Source organism: Lonchura striata, chromosome 2 (assembly GCF_046129695.1).
Source record: "Lonchura striata isolate bLonStr1 chromosome 2, bLonStr1.mat, whole genome shotgun sequence".
NCBI classification, from domain to species: domain Eukaryota; kingdom Metazoa; phylum Chordata; class Aves; order Passeriformes; family Estrildidae; genus Lonchura; species Lonchura striata.
In genome coordinates this window covers 108,380,534-108,403,419 of record NC_134604.1, presented here as the reverse complement: position 1 = coordinate 108,403,419, position 22,886 = coordinate 108,380,534, and the positions used below count along the sequence as shown (strand labels likewise).

At 36.5% G+C, this 22,886-nt stretch overlaps 1 protein-coding gene across 1 annotated transcript in view; it reads left to right on the top strand.

Moving 5' to 3' along the window:
* The first annotated feature begins 3,420 nt into the window (after positions 1–3,420).
* Positions 3,421–22,886, top strand: part of CFAP47 (cilia and flagella associated protein 47) — a 268,440-nt gene continuing 248,974 nt past the window's right edge. The window contains exons 1-16 of the mRNA XM_077781662.1: positions 3,421–3,580; positions 6,116–6,267; positions 8,268–8,383; positions 10,437–10,575; positions 11,726–11,954; positions 12,460–12,614; positions 13,377–13,504; positions 14,092–14,327; positions 15,003–15,195; positions 17,206–17,419; positions 17,769–17,921; positions 18,580–18,769; positions 18,873–18,969; positions 20,219–20,435; positions 21,094–21,338; positions 22,278–22,408. Coding sequence (XP_077637788.1) covers positions 3,422–3,580; positions 6,116–6,267; positions 8,268–8,383; positions 10,437–10,575; positions 11,726–11,954; positions 12,460–12,614; positions 13,377–13,504; positions 14,092–14,327; positions 15,003–15,195; positions 17,206–17,419; positions 17,769–17,921; positions 18,580–18,769; positions 18,873–18,969; positions 20,219–20,435; positions 21,094–21,338; positions 22,278–22,408 — 2,754 coding nt within the window. The 5' untranslated portion in view covers position 3,421. The remainder of the gene's footprint in view (positions 3,581–6,115; positions 6,268–8,267; positions 8,384–10,436; positions 10,576–11,725; positions 11,955–12,459; positions 12,615–13,376; positions 13,505–14,091; positions 14,328–15,002; positions 15,196–17,205; positions 17,420–17,768; positions 17,922–18,579; positions 18,770–18,872; positions 18,970–20,218; positions 20,436–21,093; positions 21,339–22,277; positions 22,409–22,886) is intronic.

The following is a 22,886-nucleotide window of genomic DNA, read 5'->3' as shown; positions in this document are numbered from 1 at the left end:
GTCCTCATTATTTGGACTTTATCTCTTTCTGCTTCCTAAAAGCTGATATAAAAGTATACACCCTTTGTTTGTTTAACCAGCAAGTGGTTGCATTTCCTTCTTATATATTCTAAAAATATTTATTCCTCCCAAAGTAGAATAAATAGGTCAACATTCACAGTTCAAATCTGGATTCAGATTCCAGCAAGGAAGGGCAGTTTCTTCAAATTAATTCAATCCTTTCACATATCACTGTCATTTCTTGTTGCTGAATTACTGTCAAATAAACCACCCTTATGATCAGTTTAACTTCCCCCATTTTATCCTTCAGAATACTTTGTGAAGGAATTTCCCTGTGCTTTTAGAGATTCCTGGATAAATGAGAAATACTTCTGATCTAATAGAAGACTCACATGCTCTCCAGGCATCTTTGAACTATGTTTAGAATATGGACAGGTAGGACCAATGTCTCAGATCTTGCTTTTACTAACTTTTTACATATTTTCTAATAAAGTTTTCCCCTGCGCAGCTGGAGAAAACAGACTGGAGATGGCTTTCTGATTCTGCATCTTGTTTTACACTGGCCATGGCCCCAGGATTGATCTAAATAAGCTAGGACCTATTTAATGTTGAACATATTCACCTTTTTTATTAAATGGAAAAACCTAATGATGATATTCCAGTTGTCTGCCTGAAAACTGGGAGTATAGTCAGATCAGTGGATAGTCAAGGATCTTTCAGATCTGAAAATTTGGCTTAGAGAAACTGGAAGTGATCCTGATATGAGGTGTGGTGGGGCTTTATATAAGATTGTATTCTTCTCTCTGATGACTATAATACAATAGTGAGAAGTTTGCTGTGAAGCTTTTTTATTCATCATCTGATACTGCTGAGGTGAATGCAATGTGAATTGTACAGATTACTGCACAATTTCTGTACTGTAAAATTTCATTACTGTAAATTTCAGTGGAACTAAAATCACCCTTAATGTGATCAGATGATAAAGAGAATGACAATACATAATCTATACCCTAACATCAGGTACAAAGGATTCTGTCATCCTTTATCATCAAAGGATTCAACAGAGTACACCTGTTCCTTTACAATAGTCTTGACTTTGGGAATGATTATTAGCTTACCAAGAAAAAAACTCTCATAAAACCAGACTAAGCTGATAAAAGGAAGGAGAAGAGTCCATTATCTAATGGTGTTGCATAATGAGCTATTGTAGTAGTAGCAATAATAAGCATTTGGATATAATAGTCTGCAGAAGAGGAAGAGAGCCTAGCCAAAGTATTTCAGAGAGTTAAGGATACTTTTAATGCTCTATGCACAAGCTAAATCTCAGTTTAAATTTGTTTTAAAATATCTTAGTTAAATTGATAAAAATTTTGTATGGACATATGTCAAATCAAGGGAAAATAGATCAGTGTTCTTTGATACTAATTCTCCTGTGGAGTGGTAACTTTGTCAGTGAGGAATGGAGCAAGCAGCAGAGACAGAAATCTTAGAAATCAATTGTCTTGAAAGAATTAGCACCAAAGGACCGGAGAAACTATGTAAGAGTGTTCTCTACTTTGTATTGAAAAAGAAGAAGGAATTTAACTCTTTGATAAGGTAATCTTGTATTTTATTTTTTTACTTTTTTTAAGTACAAACATGATACCATAAAATAGATTCAAGAAGTCTTCCCAAAGAAAGCCCTCCAGATGCTTTTGTTCTTAGTGCTTGCATTGCCACATTCTAGCGCATTCTTTAATGATCTACAGATGGGTAGCTATAATTTGAACCTTTTAAGAGGGACAAAAAGACCCATTAGCATCCTTCCCCAGCAACAGAAACAAAGGCTTTTCACTCTCTTCTTTCACTCTAGCTTTCTTGACCTATTAAAAATAAGGTTTTTTTCTTTCTGTACTTTATAGTTCTTATCTGTGCAAACCATATTTGCAACTCCTCATATCTGAATTTTAAAACATAAATAATTTCAGTCCTTATGCACTTTCAAGAGATGAAGTAATCCAAGGGAAAGCATTCTGAGTTAATCAGAACTGATGTCTGAGGTTCTGTGAACCTGCTGTGTGTGCTGTTCTCCCTCCTTTAGGCATGAAGGTAAGAACAAGGTGGCTGGTTTATGGCAAATTTTGGGAGTGGCCCATAACACTCCAAGTCTAAGTGCTGGAACCTCATTTTACCACTTCAATTAGATCACAGGAAGGATCAGAGCAGGAACACATCTTCCACCACTCAGTAAAAGCGAGCCATGAATTATTGGTGCGGTCGCTGGCACTGCAGAACTGAGCTCCCACCAGCACTCAGCATTGTTGATGCCTGCTTTACTTCTGTGGAGGCTGTGCCTGTGATTCACGTGGAGGCCCAGAAGAATGATCAGGCTGTTTTTATCTCAGTGCACTCCGTCTTTACTTTAAGAAACTCATGTCTGTATCACCCATCAGTGTCTCAGGCTGCTGTTGGAGCGGGACCCATGGCAGGAAACACCTGGGGTGACAGAGGGGATGAGCATTTCAGCCCCGAGCCTGAGCCCCAAGGTGGGCACTGGCTCAGGGGTCTCTTTGGTGGTAAATCCCATCCTGGGAAGAGTGTGGCCCGCACATCGAGGGAGGGGATCCTCTCCCTCTACTCAGCCCTGGTGACACATCTGCAGTGTCCAGTTCTGGGCTCCTCGGCACAAGGAGCTCTTGGAGAGGGCACAGCAGAGGCCACAAAGGTGAGGAGGGGTCTGCAGCATCTCTTATGAGGAGAGACTGCGGGGTTCGGTTAGTTTGGAGAGAGGACTTAGAGGAGATCTCATTTATGCAATCAATATCTCAATATCTCAGAGTGGGTGCCAAGAAGGTGGCCACGGACTCTTCAGTGGTGCACAGTGACAGAACGAGGAGCAACGGCCATAACTAAACCAAAAAAAACTCGCACCACAACATGAGGAAAAACTTTATGCTGAAGGTGCCAGAGCACTGTGGAACAGGCTGCTCAGGGAGGTCAGGAAGTCCCCCTGTGTCTGGAGATACTGAAAATCCATCTGAACATGTTCCTGTGTCAACTGCTCCGAGCCCAGCCGAGCCAGGTGAGGTAAGGTGAGGGTGAGGGTGAGGATGAGGGCGAGGGTGAGGGTGAACGTGAGGGTGAGGTGAGGTGAGGGTGAGGGTGAGGGTGAGGGTGAGGGTGAGGGTGAGGGTGAGGGTGAGGGTGAGGGTGAGGGTGAGGGTGAGGGTGAGGGTGAGGGTGAGGGTGAGCGTGAGGATGAGGGTGAACGTGCGGGTGAGGGTGAACGTGAGGGTGAGGTGAGGTCGGGTCGAACCCAGCCGAGTTCACCCGAGCCCGCCCGCGCCTCCTGCTCCGATTGGTGGGTTCGGCCTCGGCGCGGCCTTTCCGCCAATCAGCGCCCCGCGTCCGTTGCTAAGCGGGCGCTGCGGCCGGCGGCGCCATGGCGGAGCGGTGCCGGGACGTGTGCGGGGTGCGCATCGCCCCGGCCGAGCTGCGCTTCAGCGCGGTGCCGGGGAGCCGCTACCGCGCCGCGCTCACCGTGCAGAACCTGCGGGCAGGCGCCTGCCACCTGCGGCTGCTGCCGCCGCACCAGCCCCAGGTGAGGGCCGGCCGCGAGGGAGCCCGCGGGGCGTGCCCGCGACCGCCGCTCTGCGGGCAGCTGCGTTGCCTGGGGCCGCTCCTCCAGCCCAGAGGAGCACTGACACAACGAAGAGATCCCTGAGCTTCTTGTTCTTAACTCTCCCGAGGCTGAGAGCAGTTTAGAGAGAGCTTCCTTCTTTCTTAAATCCATAGTTTCAGTAGAAATAAACAGGTCTCCTTGCTACATCAGCCATTAACAGTTGGGACTTGATGATGCTGGAGGTCTTTTCCAGCCTTAGTGGTTTTGTGGTCGAGTCTCTTGTTGGCAGCAAATCCTGGTTTTGTGCGCTCCAGAATTCATCCGGCAAGAAGTGCACGAGTTCCTCATAACTCCAGGGAACTTCTGTAAAAATGGGTCACTCTGCTGTGCTGTGAACGCCAAATCTGGGAATTGACTGCTCCCTTACCTCATTTCTAAATTGTATACTTTTTTTTTGGCTGGAATAATCCCCTTGTGGCTCTTGCTTGCTGAGAGCTTTCTCAGAAAAGAGGAGGTTTAAGCTTTCTCAGAAAAGACATTTGCAATCTTTTCTCAAGATAGTATGATTGCTATTAATAACATCTGATAAGTTCTGGAAAAGTCATTGCATTGCCAGGCTTTTTAAAGGCAAATGCATCTCTACAATTCTAACCAGTTGAGCCGCTGTAATGTATGTGGCTCCAGCACGAGCCTGCTGTGGTTAGTGGCTTATTGTTGGTAAATTATGCCAAAATTCAGATTAAAAGGTTGGACTGAACTGCATCTTGGTTGAACAGAAGCTGATGTTGTTTTTTGTTCATAGTAGCTTGAACTATGAATTATTCAGGATAGTCATCAATCTGATTTTCAGACAATTGAAGTACCTTGAGTAATTTCACTATTTGAGTAGTGACCCTTTCTTTTTGAGAGCAAGAGTGGCAGCTTGATTCTTACTAAACTGTAGCGATGACTTTTGGTGTGAGCTGGAAACTGTTGAGAGTTCTTGATTTAGTAGGGCTCTGCTTATTCTGTTTTGTTACTTTTCATCAGCCTTATCAATTTTTCATGTGCTCCAGAAGCAGACAGGCAGAGTCAGTTTTAGAAAAAGGTTACTAAATCATAGTTTTGTGGCGTTTCCCTCTGTGATTAACTCTAGCCTTTTGGTGTGTGTATTTTTATGGCACTATACATGAGAGATGACCAAGGTGACAGCTAGGGGACAGGATTCCACTTCACATCCTCAGTTTCAGAAAGGTCTGTTGTGTTGCCCCTTCTCATTCCCAGACCTTGTGTTGCTGTCTGTGATTACAAAGCTCTGAAGTGTGTGAGTCCTCTGAAATACATTCTGGTGCATTTAATGCATAGACTGCAAGCACTGAAAAAGAACCTTCCTTCAGCTGTCATAGTGCATGACCAAGACATGCTTTCCAAGGAATAAAGCTCACAAACAAGATGTCCATAGGTTCATTGAATATTCCTGCTATAAAATATTTATTTTGCCTTGTATAAAATGCATATGCTTGGATGTTTAATTCATTGTAGAGAACAGATAGATTCTACACACCTCAGAATTAAAACCTGGCTAGTCTTTAAATATCAAGCCTATAATCATGATGTGCATGACATAAATTTCCTTTAGCTGAGTATTTATACTGCTATGAGGATTCTAAAGGAATAGAAGGAGATGCCCAGGCATAAGAAACAGCAAATAGTAAATTATGTTTGCATATTCAAAACATAAACTAGAACAGAAAACTTAGAGAATACTGGGAACACTGTCTTTAAGAAATAAAACTTATTTAAATTGGACAGAAAGAGCAGAAACCCACTGTGCATGGGATAATGTGAATTTTAAGGAGCCTGAACTACCAGAGAAGCTCTAGACTTTACTTTGAGGCTTTCCTAGGAATGTGGGAAGTGCTGGATTTCCCTCTGTGTGCTAGTGGGTTGTGCCTTCTGTTCAAGGAAAGGTGTGGGAGGTGTTTTATTTAAACAGATGGTTACTGACAACAAATCCAGTATATTTTTTTGAGAGAGGAAAGAGTACTTTCCTTTCTTCTGGATTTTTTTTCTTTCATTTGACTCCCAACACTGGAGTAGCCTTGGGCTTTTCAAGCAGATTTTCAGTGAGCAGTGAAACTTTCTGTTGATGTCAATCAGATGTAAACTCTTACCTGTCCCCTATTGTTGCTGCTTTGTGCTGAGACTTAATCCTTGTTATTTTCTCAGGCACTAAAAATAGTCTTCACTGAGTAATAGCTGATTTAATTTTGTGTTCCTTCAGAAGGTTTTTTTGCAACAGTAGAAAAAACTGGAGATCTCTTGGAAAGATTAGAAAATGTTGCTAATTCATTCTTTCTCTTTTTCTGTAAAACATCTGAACTTCAGTAAACAGGGAGGTAAAATTATAAAATCCCATGTTTAAGTTCATGTAAGTTTTAAATCAATTTTTGTATTCTTGTGAAAACTACATATAAATTCTTCTTAATCTAGAAATGCATAACCCCCCCACTTTTTTTTTTTTTTTAATTGTAGTTTAAATTGATTGTGGAAAATCCAGAGAAACCCATTGCATCTGGACTTCAAGTTAAAGCTGTTGTGGAATATACTCCTAAGTGTGCAGAAGATCTTCAGGATAAACTAACTCTTTTAATAGATGATGATGTGGTTCATATCCCTGTGCTTGGGTATGATATTCAAAAGTTCATGAGCTGCTGTTAGTATTTGCAGTTTAATCTTGTGGGAAGTTTACTTCTGCATGTCAGTTATGCCTTTGTATTTAGTCTGACAATTACATGGAAAACAGTTTTCTTGCAAAAGTAAGATTTTTCTTTTTTATGCAGAGCAGCACACAGGTAAGAAATTCATTGGGTGATATCCCTCTAAAATCATAGAGAGTCTGGATTTTTAGTTTTGCCTTATTCTAACTTTGTTATGATAATTTTGAATGCTGTATTATTAGACAAATCAATAACTACTCTTTATGTCCTCTGTTCATACTGAATCACTGATAGAGATTTTACAGTAATTGTTAATAACAGTTGCAAATCTGAATGATAATGAGACATATCTTGCTTAATTCTAAAAATATGGTGCATGTTTTAGAGCAATGTCACTTGTTCAAGGATTTTTTACCATTTTTATCAGACTAGTATTGTGCAGGTAAAGCCACTTAAGATGATAATGCTACTGGTGACTCCTTTCTGGAAAGGACTTGCAATAGATTAAAGTATTTCACATCTTCATGCTTAAATGTCTTTTGTGGGGGAAATGTTGACAGGCTTTAATAATTTTTTTTGTGTTTGGAAAAACAAGTATACTTTGATTTATTTTTTTTAAATCAGCATTTTCAAAAATGTGTTTTATGTCATGCAAAAGCAGTAAATTCCAGCTTCATGGAAAAACCCCAAGCAGCAAACCAAAGCAAATAAATAAACCTCACAATGTATTAAAACACTAACCCCAAACGTTTTAACTTGACTGCCTCCTTTTTGCAGGGCTGTATCTATTAGAAAATCTCATTGTATTTAGAATGTATGCTTATTTCTGTCCACTTGGGAAAGGAGATATTTGCATCTTGTGAGGAGAAATACTTTTGTTTCATTCTTCCAGTAAAGCTTCTTATAAGAATGTCTAGATACTTGGAAAATAAAATTTTTACAATTTTTTTGAGTGTATTCTAGCTTTGATATCTGACTCCTGTTTAATTTTTTTGTTTTTTCTTGCCACATCCTGTTGGTCTAGCATCATGTCTTTCAAGAGTTTACTAAACTATTTTTTACATTACAATTAATTATCAAAGAGAATTAAAAAGTATATTGAAATTCTTTAAAGCAAATTCTATTGTGGCATTTCTTGATTAATTTTTTTTCTCTGTTCCTTCCCCCTCCCCTCCCCTTTATGCAGTAGAGTATTTGGGCAGGATCTATCTCGCTTGACCAAGTATATTTATTTTTCTTCTCCATTATTTCTTCTGTACCGTGTTGTGACACAGATCAGGAAATGGAATAGTTCCTTCATGTTCCTGTTTGTGGCTAAGAGGAGATAGACTGCTGTGCTGATGCAAAATTCCAAATGATTTGAAACACAGTTGACACAGATGTCATTGTATTAAAAATTGGAGTATTTTAAAATGCAAGTTTCCTGAGACATGATCATGCTAAAAAATACCCAATACAGTGATATCATCTCACTGGCTGAGGTTCTTAAATAATAGAAGTAGCTCATGACTTGTGTCATTACCTACTTCTGTGTTGTTGAAGTCACAAAGAGGTATCAAACACAAAACTGTAAACTCTGCTTTTAGTTCAGGCAGCTCATAATGAATTATAGTGAATTATTTGGTCTTATTTTGTGATGCAACTAACTCAGGATAGTTTTACTTAAAGTGCTGTAATGAAGTATTTAAAATGAAATAGAAATGTGTGCATTCAATTTTGACTAATTGTATAGTTTATAGCTGTATGATTTTAAAGTTAGAATACTGAGCCATTAAACAGGCTGGTAGATAAGTACCTCTCTTTTAGATCTCCCATGTCTGCTGTAGTGCTCAAGTGAATTGGCAAAACCTTGATAGGAGAACTGGTACAAAAGGAGAACTCTCTTCCACTGGAGTGGTTAATCAATTTTCTTTTAAAATGCAAAGGTATTTTCAAGTTTTGGGAAATATGTTGTCTTTTCTTTGCAGATTGATTCCATACTGTGATCTGGAAATAGAGTCAGAGGTTAATTTTGGTGAAATGATTGCAAAGAATAAACTAGTTACTAAAGAGATTAGTATTTCTAACCGTGGAACAATTTCAGGTAAATATTTAGTATGCATTAAATCATAGAAATATTTTACTTTATTGAAAAAAGTAATTTTATGCAAGTTAACACTTCAGTGACCAAGTAGCAATTAATTGGGATTTTGGGTTATGCAGATTATGAGTATTGGAGCTGCAGATGTTGTATATGACCCTCTTTTTATGTAGCCAATACTATATTTCCGTTTAGGAAAGAAAAAATACTTTAGAACATTGAAAATTTTATGAGTTCTCTACTTTGGAGTCCCATTTGGAAGATGTAAAAATAATAGTCACTCATTGCCTCAGTGTGCCCAGCATGGAGAGCAGCAAATCATGTCTGCTCTTGCTTTGTGCTTCTGTGATCCCCAGACCTGTCTCTTGAATAAACAGCTGCAAGTGCCCTGAACTTCCCCAGCTGAAGCCCTGTGATGGGAATTGAATTGTATTTGTTGCTAGAAGATAATGAGAGGCCTTTTATCTTGCTGCCATAGCTTTTGAAATCCTGCAGCTTTTACAACAAGCACATCCTTAAATTTCTGCTGGCAGCTATTCCAAGGAGAGTAAGAAACATGGACAAAGGAGTCTAAGAATGCTTGTATGATCCAAATAACCTGTTTGACTGCCTTTTGCACTGGGCAGAGTTGCAGACTCCTTTCTCTAGAGGCAGTGTAGCAACTATGCTGAGTTTCAAACAACAAATTTAAGGCAGTTAATTATATTTGTTCCTCGTTTGTACAGCTGCTTGTTACATTAAAGGCTATCTTTTTTTGCATTAGGCCAAAGTTGTGGAAAAATTTCTCTCCTAGATTTTCATATGAGATATTTTAACAAGAGAAAATACATGATTACAGAAACACGGAGTTGCGATATTAAAAAAAAAAAAAAACCAAACTAATTTCTGTCTAGATGAAGAAGAGTCTTTTCAGAAGTAAATATTTGCTTTTCAGAAGCAACTATTTTAATTTTTTTTCCATGAAGTAGAAGTAGAAATAATTGTGGATGTTTTGCTAGCAGTTAATCTTAAAGATGTAGTATGTTGTTTATATAATCAGGTATTTCTCATATAGGCTAACTTAATACTTTGAGCAATTATGATTTTGTAAGAAAATGACATAAGCTACAGTGTATATATATACATAGACTTCCACAACTAAGTTGTATGATAATTATTTTTTCATATTATGTAGGGAACTGTTTCCAGTTATGAATTCTGTTGCATGGTACATGCAGGCTGCATGGTGGAGTCTTATAGGATGGGGTGAAAATTAGAAAGAAGGTGATGGTTAGTAAAGGATGTCTTGGGACAGACAAGGGAAGAGCAGCTGAATCTGTGTTTCTGTAGCTCTGTAAATCATAACACAGCAGGTCACAGTACCAGGCAGCACGTAAACTCTGTGAGCAGGAAGTGCTCTGTGCTGGCCTGAGACTCAAGGATTGCATTTCATTTGTCATTCCATGCACTAGAGGAGTCCTTTGTTCCTGCTTCTGATCTCATATCAGAGATTATCTTTTATATTAAATCAAAGAGTGCATTTTTTTTGTACATTTGAAACAATTTCTTTGTTTGTATTATATAATGTCAGATAATTAATATTGTTGGTTAAATACTTGCTTTTTCATATTTTAAAAAAAATTGTATAACCTACAAATATATACTGTTCTCTTCTGCAGTAACCTGTGTTGGGTATGGACCAAATCATAGGAACTGTTGTTACCCTGCAGTATGCACTAAACTTTTGGGCTACTGTAGACTCTTAGAGCTTTGTATAACTTGCAGATGTTATTTACAGCTACTTCATGATACAATCACTTTTGTTTGGAATAGGAGTACCCTTCCTGTTACAATCACAGCTTCCAAAATGGAATTGGACATGTGGGTGTAATAATTAAAGAAATCCTGGAAATTATGATGTTTAGAAATAGCTTGTAAAAAGATTGTTTATATTTCCTGTTTTTATAGAAAGATACATTGCTTGTGAACATTTGCATTATGTGTTGTGTAATAGAAACATATAAATATACAGCTTTATATTGTATAGCATTCTGTTGATTGCTCTGGGTTTTTGTAGGTGTATTTAGAATATTATATGATGGGGTTGTCCTGCTTAATATTAAACCTGCCAGAGGAGTTGTAAAGCCAAAATCTGTAAGGAAAATTAAAGTGGATATCTGCACAGATGTACCCGGAGTCATCAAAGAAATGATGAAGTGAGTGTATGACTGAAGAAATACAGCTCTATAAATTCTATTTTTGTCCGTTATTAATTCTTATCTTTACTATAAATGTTTTTTTAAAAACTTAAGTTCCTGTCAGTTGCTGTCTTTAATATTTAGTTTTATTAATTTGATTGTTATTTCCACAGAAAAGTGATGCATAAATTGTATACCTGGCTGTGTAAATAAAAATATTTTATTTGTAATGATCTGGGATGTTTGCACATTTCTCAGAATAAAAATAACCAGGAGCTTTTGTATCTTTTACCTTCCTGCACATCCTGTGTTCCTTAATTTTCTTACCTTCAGTAAGTGCATGTTTTCTTTTAACTCTGTTAAAAGTCTTAGAAACTCTTTGGTGTTCTTTGGATTATCTTATTTTCACTGGAGGGAATGTATTTGCAACACTGGAGTAAATTGCTTTTAAAAACATATCTTATAGAATCCTAGAATCTCAGCATTGTTTGGCTTGGAAGGGACTTTAAAATCCTGTTTCCAACCCCTCTGCCATGGACAGGGATTTTCCACCAGATCAGGTTGCTCACAGCCCCATCTAGTCTGTCCTTGAGCACTTGCAGTGGTGGGGAGTCCACAACCTCTCTGGGCAGTGTGGGACTAGGTAGTGGTTGATTTGTTGGATGTTTTGGTGATTTTTGGAGTCATCAAGATCAAGCTTCCAGGCAAGAATAGCTGCAGTTTGTTCTTGCTTCTTCAGATTAACTTCTAGCTCCTGTTCCCTACAAGAAAATTAGGTATTATATGCTAAAATTGGTATTTAGATACAAAGACTCTGAGGGATAAGAGCAGTGTATGTTGTCAGTGGACACCTCCTGATTCTTTGCAGTTGTTACTCCTGTAGTTTCCAACATTTAAAAAAGTCAGAAAACCAAATCAAACCTGAAACTCCAGCATGTCATGTGTGATTTTTCTTGATTGGTGATATTCCTGTAGGGCATTGTCAAGGACATGCTCACTTGCCCTGCTCTCCTACTTAGTTTATCTATGGAAAGCCAGTGATTTGAATGCTTGGACTGGGTCATTTTTTGTTTTTGGCAGAGATTCTGATACAAAACAAACTAAGCAAACTGATTATTTCTACCTCTTCTCTACATTATCTGTTGCTGCTTTCTGCTCTTACTGGCAGAGTGGAGCTGGAAAGTCGTGGCTGCACTGAAGTTTGGATCAAAGGTGTTGTGGTTGAACAATTCCTTAAAGTTCTTGGAGTAAATTGTGGAAAAGTACTGAAGTGCATTAACTTTGGACCTCTTTATTTTGGAACTTCAAAGACAGAACAAATACATTTATACAATGAAGGCCCTGAGTGTGTGGATTGGGTTGCAGTACTGGAAGACAGTGCAATTGGAGGAGAGATAGTAAGAAACTCTAGTTTTTATTTTAATCAAAAACTTGTTTTCATTTCTGCTTTTGTGTTTTTTATTTCTCAACATTCATCTTCTATTATTGTTTACTATGTCGTACTTTTTCCCGGTCAATAGGCTTTCTGAAATGTCTGTCCAACCAACAGGTTTTTAATTTCAATTTAACCCTAGAATTGAGTTTTTCTATTATTAGTTACTAGGAGTTATCAAAATACAGTATGAGTTCTAAGATAGTAATCTGTGATTTCACTTGTTTTTCTCAGATAGTGAAATAATCTGAGAATCATGTTTAAAAAAAAGACAATTCAAGACATTGACGTGAAATTGATTTAAAAATTGGTTAATTAGCCATGTGCTGTGTAACTATGTGTGTGACTGCTATTGCCTATGTTATGTCTTTCTATTTGTTATATGTGAAAATGTATGTGTAGGAAAAAAAAACATAAAAGGGAAAGCAGAACAAGCTGAATTAGTCTATATTTTGATTTTTTTTTTTTAGGCGACAGATCTTCACGGGAGTACAGATGCTGTTTTACATGACTTAAGCGTGAAAACTAAAGATGTAGATGTTTCCAATGTGATCTTGTGTGTTCCCAACCAAGGAACTTTGCAGCCTTATGAGAAATCTTTGATAACACTCTGCTTTAGTCTAGAGTGAGTGAGTGATACCAGTTAAATGCACAGTGCACACAAGTTGGTTGGTCTACACTGTTTTGAAAGAGCTGTGCTAGAGAAAATTTTGAGTTAGTATGTCTGCAAAATATTTGAGTAACTTTTTATGTATTTATGTGTGTTAAAAGAAGTTTCTTGTTGTGATTCTGCAAATAAGAAACCAAAGCCTGAAGTATTTCTATGAGTTTATATTTTGTAATACCCTAAGGGAGTATTTGGACCAAGAATTGGTTAAGATGGTTTTGTAAGAATAAAAATTTTATTAGATTTTGCTACATATTAAGCATCAAGAGAATGAAACATTTTGGAGAGCTGTTATCTTATAAAAAAACAAAAAACAAAACAAAACAAAAAAAAACCCAAAACACAAGCCAAAACTAAATATAAAGAAACATTTCCTCTTGAATAAGGAAAAGAAAAAGGAAATGCACTCTTGCCATTTTCCCTTACTTAAATTCAATACAGGTAGGTATTATGCATGTGATACCAGTTTAGAAAACTGTTGTAGACTTGAAAAGATACCAAATTACCAGTATCATAAGCACACAAATATTGATGAGCTAAATTTATTATTATTTGCATTTTCTGAAAGGCAGTATAAAGATAATTTTTTCAAGCTGTTACTGACAACAAAGAAGCCAGACTGGATGTTAAAAATAGGTCTTGATTTTCTGTGGGTTGGGTTTGGAGGTTTATTTTATTTTTTTTTTTCATCTTTTAATTTGAGACTGTGACTCTTTACAGAAAACTTGAAAGAGACTTTGAAGTGAATGATGCATCACTGGTTCAAGATTATGTCCTGTTTCTGAGATTTGAAACTGTTGGGAAGAGAGGTGACTGTCTGCAGGACCTCAGTGGTCCAGCAACCACAAGTACGTTAGAAATGGATACTCACTATCAGAAATGTATATAAGGATGTTAGAACTGTGTATCTTGACTTCTTAAACTTTAAAAAAATCTTAGTTATCTTAATAGTTTTATGGTTCACTTGCTTTGTTTGTTTGTTTATATAAACACAAATTCACTTGCATCTTGAATGCTTCAGCACTAAAACCTCTGAACAGTGAGTAGAAAGAAGGGATTTATGCGTGTCATGAATGAACACCTATCAGTTTATTATAAATTATAGTAATTATAATGTAAATATTTGAAGAAAATAAAGCACCTCCAGTCATTTGCAAGTCATCAACACTTTTGTAATACTAGTTTTGTGCATTTTCAAGTCCATGTTTGTTCATCCTCAACTTCCTTACTGAGGGAATGCATTATCTAACAGCTATTAGAAGTAAAGATCTCTGTGTTAGGTTTATAAAAACTGCATTATAAAACATACTGGTTTTTAGCATTATTTTGCTTTTTTGTGACTGTACAACTACAGCATGACTTTCCTGTTAGTGAGATAATGGGTGTGAGAGGGAGAGGGATTTTGTTTGCTCATTTTTGTGTTTGTCTAATGCAGGGAGTGATTCTCTTCACGTGGACTTAGCTTTAACGGGTTCTGGGTTTCCTGTGATATTAACTTTTAAGCCAGGAACAGTACTTAATTTTGAGGACTGTTATTTGGGTGAACAAACACAAGTTGTGTGCACAATGAAAAATGAATCCAAGTTCCTTCCACTAATGTTCAGATTCCGCAAGACTGCTCACTTCAGTGTTTCTCCTGCAAGAGGAAAACTTAAAAAAAATTCTGAAAAGGTAACTCCCTATTTCTCTTAGGTTTTGTGACTATGCAAATTATTTCACAGTGGTTAGCAGTGGAATTTCTTGAAAGTAAACCAGAGGAATTTCATTTCAATAGTGATGGCTTTTAATATCAGCCAAATACATTTTTTACAGTCCCTTAATGGTCTCTCCCTACTCCTGGAAGCAACAAATACCATTTTAAATTAGGAAAAAAAATTGGAGTACTAAGGCAACTTTACATGGGTTTTCCTATCTGTAATTTTTTCTTATTTTATTGCTTTGAGAAGATTTATTTATATGCAAATATTTTTGACAGATACTTTAAATTTGGTGCAGTAAATCATAAATACTCAAGTAAGCTAAAATTTCTTTTAATGGAAGAAATTTTGCCGAATAAATCAAACATGGAAACATTTGCAGTTTCCCAAGCCAGTAAGTCAACACACAAGATTTCTCTCAGAAGTGAACAAATGAGACTTTATTGTGTTTTGATCTGTCACATTTTTATGTTACCTTATATTGCTAATTTTTGTGTGCCTCTTGGCATATTCTGGAAACCCTATTTTGAATACCTGTCTTAGAGGTAAGTGTGGAGAGATGTGACTCAGGGACTCAATCATATAAAGAATTACACAAAACTTGACTCTTTATTGTCTCATATGTCTCATAATGAGTTTTCTTTTCCAGGAAGTGGTGATTTCATTTTCTCCACATCAAATAGGAACATTTGAGATGAAGCAAATTATTGATATCGTTGGTATGGGAGTAGATAAAAGTAATGTAGCTGTTTTGAAGACAAAACCCTTTCATCAAATATATTTGACCTTACTTGGTGTGTGCAAATGTAAACAAACAAGCGTTGTATTTACAATTAATCCTGGTAAGATGCTAAAAACGTAAGTGACAAGTGATAAAATGTTCCAAAAGCACATTTTTAGCATTTTAAAAATGAATTTTTTACTATTTTTGGTTTGCTTGTGAAATGTAATATCTCTTTGGGACTGGAGGGACTGCTCAGTTGTATGACATGTGTCCCATAAGACTGCAAAACAAAGGCTAAAATAATGGTACACGCTCCCATAATTTTATCAAAAATTGAACTCTTAAAGCATAAGTTTTCGTCATATGGTTATCTGACATTTATAGGGTTCAGTTTCTGCAAGCGATGCTGCTGCACAGTGCTAAGATGTTTCAGGAGTAAATTGAGAGATATGTAAAGCACAGGAAGAACTAGGAAAGATAACAGAAAATTCTTCATTGATTCAAAGTTACTACTGCCAGATGAATTTGCCAGTTCATACAGCCTGTTACAGCTCCTGTGTCCACTGACTCTTCCCATTCCCATGAAGCTTCATGAGCCAGCATAGAGAGTCTTTCAGGATTTCCAATAATTGTTCTGTAGTTTGTTCATTGTGTTCCAAATGTTTTCCATAAACAACCACTCTGCAGTAGATTGACTCAGCTGTCACTGGATTATAAACCTGTCATGGCAAACATGATTTTTTTCTAACATCAAATGTGCTGCAGCCTCTGCAGCACAACTGTAATCTCCTAATCTGTGCACTGGTGCATGTGTGTGGTGTCTGTGTGTAGATCAGGAGGGGAACTTGAATTCTCTTTAGCTGCTGCCAGCTTGAGATGTACTCCCTAATGAGAAACAGGAAGGCAATACGCATTTTTTCCATTGTGGGGGAGTAAAGAGTGAAAGTTACTGGAAAGTCATGGTAAAGTACTGTTCTGCCTACAAGTACTAGCATGTTTGATAAACCAGTGGGCATTCCTCCTACTTTCAGGACAATATTTCCAATCCATGGCTATCAACCATGCTTTGATGAAGTTGATGAAGTTTGGTAATTTCTTTATTTTTGAAATCCAGAGCTCCTTTAGTTTTCTTGCTTCAGAAACCCAAGTAGAAGAAGAGAGTTTTTGGATCAAAGATTTAATGTGTTTTTCAGGCTTTCTATATGCTTTTGCTTATCATTTGCTCTATTAATGTCCCAGTTCTGGTCCTATTTACAAGTTTATAGAAACTTCATGAGGGATATCTGCGTTTTGCTTTTAAGCTTCATTGAAGTGTGGAGGAAAAATGATTTTGTTTTTTCATATCCTTTTCTAGATGGTTCTGTGTCTTCTTGTTATCTTCTCCCAGTGTCTGTGGATGAGTATGTGTAGTTGTGTCTCTGTATTCGGGTGAAGCTAGGGGAGAGGCTGGAATGAAGCTTCTTGCAAACTGTGCCTTTCTGGCCAGTGGAAATTGTAATCACTCTTATGACTTAGAAGGTGGAAAGTAATTTTTGATTTTTTTTTGTTGGTAGATTAAAGTAAGACTAAATGAGTAAAAAAATTTTGATGATCAATTTTTTTTTTTTTTTTTTTTTTTTTTTTGCAGGTGAGGGAGGAAAGGGCAGTTGAAGTTTGACCTTATTTCTGCCATAGTTTTCTCTTTAATGTTCATGTATATGTGCTTTTCTAAAACTACAGTGAAAAAGAACCAAACTATCTTTTTAGTAGTTCTAGCTTGGAAGGTTTTGTCAAAATTCATGTCTCTGTTTGCAGCCCTTAAGACAGGTTTTGGGATACTGTGATTGATGTGACAGGCAGCTCTGAGTGTCTGATGATGTGTCTGTGCAAGACATAGCATCACAGCTGGACACAGCTGGTTTGAGCTCTGGTGGTTGTTTCTGTGATCCAGGGCAAGGGAAGCAGTTGGCTCTTGGCATGATGTGAATGGCTTCTACCCTCTTGTCTGAGGAAAACACTATGGGATGGGTGACTGACTGTTGTGCTGCTGGGTAGACCATTGTAAATTAGATATATCTTCTAATACTTTGAATTGTCTAGAAAATATTAGTTTAAGTTTTTTTTATTTTTTTATTTTTTTAATTTTAAGGTCTAACACCCTTGATTTCCAATGCAACTGGACAGTTTGTAGTTCGTAGTACAGGACAACTCAGTGATACAGCACCTGTGGCAATCCTTAAATCAACCCAAACACAAATTCATACTCATCGGAAAAACAGGAATTGCGAGGATAATGCACTTATAGCCTTTCCTAATGACCGTGCAGCCAGCCTTAGGCCTAGTGAATGGAATAAAAAGTACAGGTAAAAATTATGTGACTCTAATATTTAAATCTACACATTTATATGTATCATATAGTAGATCAAGATTGGTTACTCATGACAGTTTGCTGGGATTTTCAGGCTGAAAGTATTTTAAAATTCTTGACTCTCTTGCACATAAATTTATTGAGTTTTCTTATGTGAAACTAGAAATGTACACTTGCAATATTTCATTTTTATGGTTGCCTTTACAGAGATAGTATTAATAATCAGCTGGGATAAAATATAGAATGAAATATATATGTATCAAAATCAATTATGTTTTCATTCTAACAAGACCCAGTATCATTATATATGTGTAAGGAAGCTACAATTCTCTTTAAATATTTAGGACTATTTTCACAAAAACTGAGAGATATAATTACATAGACCCAGAATTCGCTTATACTCATTCTGAACAACTGTTAAGAGAAGAAAACAAGAAACACTATGCACACTTCATTTCCTGTTTAAGACAGCGTCGTTTAGAAAAAAAGGCTATTAGGTAAGTCTTGGTTTAAAGGGTAAGTGAGTACTTTAGGCTTATACACAAAATACATGAACATTTGTGCAGAATTAACTTAATGGCACTGATCACATACCTAAATTTGTTCCATGCCAATGTGCTTGTGATCTTGGGACTCTCATTTGCAATGCATTCAAAACCTGTTTGTTTCAAGTATTTAGACATATAAAAAGTATCTAAATTTAGGGTGAAATGTAGGGATAGAGTCAGGGCACTTGAAATTAATCTTAAAGTGAGCTTAAATTAAAATGTCAAGTTCTAAGAGTATTTGGGTGTGGTTAATAGGAAAAAGCATTGATTATTTTGGATTCTCCTTATATAATAAGTATGTATTTCCAACTAGGATTGCTAGGTCACCCCAAGTAACAGATTCACTATGTAATTTATTATGTATTCTGTGCACTGAAGCAGATGCAATCCTTTAACTGGACTGGTCCTCTAGACTTATCTTACAGTAAAAACCAAAACAATAAATATTTTCAAGGTATTGTATGTGCTTGAGGGTTTTTTAAATAATGAAATATTTCTACTTAAAATATTAATTGTTTTGTTTAAAAATATTAAATAATTTAATGTGTAGACCATGGAATGCTCAAACTTTTAGATTTCCACGTTCTTTTTTTTTCCTTCCCTGTAGGCAGTTTTGTGTTTATAACAATCCTGTGAGCATAGGCATTAAATCAGCTGAAGGTCTTAAGTCACCAAACATCTCAATCACAGAGTTTTCCATGGAAAAGCCACAGCCCAAAATGCTTTCTTTAGATGACAATGGCGTGTTAACTAGTCGAAAATTGGAAGCAATCGTTTCCAAATCTACAAACAAAGGAGTAAGTTAAATGCTTGAGTAGTATATGAGCATAATGTGTTTACCATGTAAAAATTATAAGAATTTTGATCCTGCTCTGAGGAAGTGTCTTGTGCTTATCACAGGTTTGGAGCTGGCTTAGTCCTATGCCATCTTCTGCCCAGGAGAAGAGAGATTGTAGTCTAACTTTGACAAACAAACAGCTTCATCAAATATTTATTGGTAAGATTTTTAATTTGGTTGCTAATTGCATATAGTTGTTATAAAAACACTTATGTACAGTAACACATTTTATGATTATAGTTGTTTACCCTAAACAGAAAACAGTTTAATTTGGTGGATAGCTTGAGACCTACAGTAGTATTTCACTAAAGCTTTGTAATTCTCAGCAAATACTGAGGTGTGATGAGGTATGAACATATAAATGAAGAATTTCCTTTGAAGACTGCTCATATCACAGCCTCTTACAGAGAAATCACCACAGCATAGTGTAAGAGTTGCTTATCCCCTTAGGCCTGGTTAGTGGGTAGCACCTGGGTAGCACCTGGACCAGCATTAATATCAGCAAAATTCATGGAAATGCTCAGAATATTTCTGGGAATTAATAGTGAAGATTGATTGCCCCCAGAAACTAAAACTTCAGGATCCTCTATCAGAATAATTTCAGGATAATGTTCTGTGATGGGGAGTAACACATAAAAATTCTTAGTGACTTACTACCAACACTTGTTACTCCTAGAGGTCTATTTTAAAGTCAGCTTTTGTTCAGTAAGATTATTCTATTGCAGCAAAAAGAGAATTTTCAGTACTTCTTGGGCATTTTAAAATTTTAAATCAAGCCAGAACTTGAATAGTGTAGCTGTGTAAACTGATATACTTGGGGAAAGGAAGAACAAGATAAACATCATAATAAAAAATGTACTGAGAGTTTTGTAAGAGGTATGATTGGTGCCATGAGCACTCATGTTAATAAATAAATATAAACCAACCTAAAAACTGGTGATATTGGTAAACTAGGTATTGAAATAATTCTGTGATTATCACATGATGTGAATTATCAAATCAAATGGTTGCATATCAGGGAGGAAACCAACAGGTTGTATACGTAACCTTTCAGTGAATTGGTGGCAATTTTTCCTTTTAAATATCTGCTTAACAAAAAGAAGTATTTATGGTTATTAATAGTACTATTAGTTGTGAGTACACTGATTCTCTATTTTACCAATTGACTAAAACAAGCACAATTAAAAAATTGCTGGTTTTTGACTTGTACTGCTGAAAGCACTCACAGAACACAGATGATATTTACTTTCACATTTTAGTGATAATTTGTTCCACTACAGGATTTTTAGCTGACTAAGTTTGTAATTTGAAGAACTAGAGCATTTGGTCATGGTATTTGAGTAGTTATGTTTCCTTGCATTAGCTTTTACCTTTTAATGTTGAGGATCTTATTTCTTATATAATTCAGGTCCTTCTACTATAGATTTTGGTGAGGTTTGTGTTTATTCTACAACAACCAAAGAACTGCACATCATCAATAACTTGTCAGTTCATATTTGGATACAAATTGAAATTGAAGTTGCAGAATTGCAGGAGACGTCTCCATTGTCTCAGGTGGTGCCTCCTCTTACAAAAACTCATATTCCAGTTGTGTTTGAGACAACCACTGTTGGAATGTTTAAAAAGTAAGGCTTTTTATATTTGTCTTGATTTACACATTTTCTTGGCAGTAGTAAAATTTTTTTTTAAAAATCACTTGGCTGATTTTAAAATGTAGTCATGATAATTCTTAATGGTGTAACTCATCTATGGTGATGTTGCAATAGTCAATGCAGTTTTATGTTGCAAAATTTTCCTACAATACTGTTCCTTGTTTTTGATTTTACACCACAAACAAAAATCTGTCCTGTGCAACACCTTATATAGCTAGAGGTGCATCGGGGAAAAATGTTTATTATTATGGTGTATTTGCCAAGAAAATTTTTATGGAAAATACTGTTCTCTTTCCAGCCTAGAATTCCATCACTTGCATCCATGCTCAGATCTTTTGATGCAAATCATGGGAAAATGTATAAAAAACCTGTTCTCTAGCCTGCTGTTATCAACTCTGTGTTTTCTAATAATAAAATGCCAGTGTAAGGCTGATCATCCTTTAGGATGATCCTCACTTCTGACATGATTTAAGTAGTATGCAAAACAGTTGCAAACTTTTCTCTTGTAAGTCTTGTGTTCACACTGAGTTGTTAAGTATTTTCTTGCTAATGGTTATATTTCAGGTAAATTTTACTCTGACTGTAACAGAACAAATGCATAAAAATATTGAGAGATATTTTTACATTACAGCTCTTTCAATTACAAAATAAACAACCAACACATAGGACATGTACTGGTGATTGCACATGCAATGCCTATTGAACTTCACCTGTCCAAAAGGGAGCTGATTTTGAATCCTATTCCTGGCTGCCTAGCAGGGACAGAGTTTAGAAGAACTGTCAGGATATGCAATCCCAGAAACCGGCCTGTTGGCTTTACTTGGAGACCTCTAACTGGAGATAGAAAATCTGCATTTACTGTAAAGCCAACCAGAGGTATGCTATGCAAATATAGTGTGTATATGTATCTTATATATCAACACTAATAAGTAAGACTAACTTTTAGCTGATGCTATAAACTATATTTTTAGATTTCTGTCAATATCAGGGTGTCCCAAAAGCAGTATCAGGTCACAGCTTAGCACCACAGCAGCATTCTCTGTGTAAGCCCTGCCCTGAATGCACACTCAGTCCAGCTCCCTGCTTCCATGCCCAGCCAGCAGTGCTTGTGTAAATGTTTTTCTCAGCACTGATTACTGACATTTCAAAAGTGGGGCAGCAACATCATACAGCTCATCAGAATAGGAAATTTTCCAAAAGCAATGAATGAAGCTGGCTAAAATGTTGATGAAAGTTGAGTAAAATAAATGGAATTCAATCTGTGATTACTCTGCATTTGCAACATGGATCAGTGTTTGATAGATGTGTGTATAGCTTTTACCTTCTTCTCTTTGAAAATATTCTGCTGGGATATGTTGGAGCTCCATTATTAGAGAACCAACTGCTCACTGTATTGGATTTGGTGTGATGTGATTGTTGAAAAAAGATATTTCTGCTAATACAAATTCAGACTCAGTTGCAAGCAAAAAACTAGATATGATCTTTCCCCAAGTTGCTATTCTGCAAGAAAGACAGTATCTTCTTTTATTTTTCTTTTCATGTTGACTATCAGAGTAATTCATGGCTAAAAATACCAGTAAACTTTGAGTGTGTTTTACTGCAAGATACTAATAAATAGATGATGCAATGCTCATGACAATCCACGACCTAATTTTACTTAATTCATCAGACTGTTCAACACCTAAGAAATACAGGCTCACATTCAGTAATAGGTCATTTCACTTTTATGTGCCTATGTTATTTCTAATTACAAAATGCAATTTGACAGTTGTCCATGTGTATGCTATAACATCTAAGTTATGTACATATATTTAGGGTTTGTGGAGGCCTATAGTGATGTGGAGTGTGAAGTTGTTTGGCATCCAGGGTTCAACACTCCAGAAACAGCACAATTGACCTTGTGTGTGCGCAAAGGAAATTCAATTCACTTGAAATGTTTTGCAAAGGTAATAATTCATGTGACAGCTTTAGAGAAAAAAAATGTGTGGATTTCTTTAAGCAAGTAATACCTTAACATATTTCTATTATAATCTGTTTTTTATTAGAATATTTTAATTTCCTGTAACTTTCACGTTACATATTTAACTAAAGAGTATGCTCCAAAGACATGATGGAGAAGGCAAGGCAAAGATAATTTACCTTTTCCTTGCTTTTGATGATATTCTTCCTTTGGCATCACAGCTTAGTGGTCCTTATATATTATTGGCTAGTTACTGTGCAGCAAATGTTGAGAGGTGATACAACAATTTTTTATGTATATTATTTATTAAAGGAATAAAAATCTAGGTGTGAGTGGAAAGGTATGTTTCAGGGTTTCAAGGTAACAACAGACTCAGTTTAGTTTTGTGTTATTTGACCATGGTATTTGACAAGCAATGTTCTACTAGTTTAGTCTTCTAAACAGTGACATTCAGCTTTGGTTTT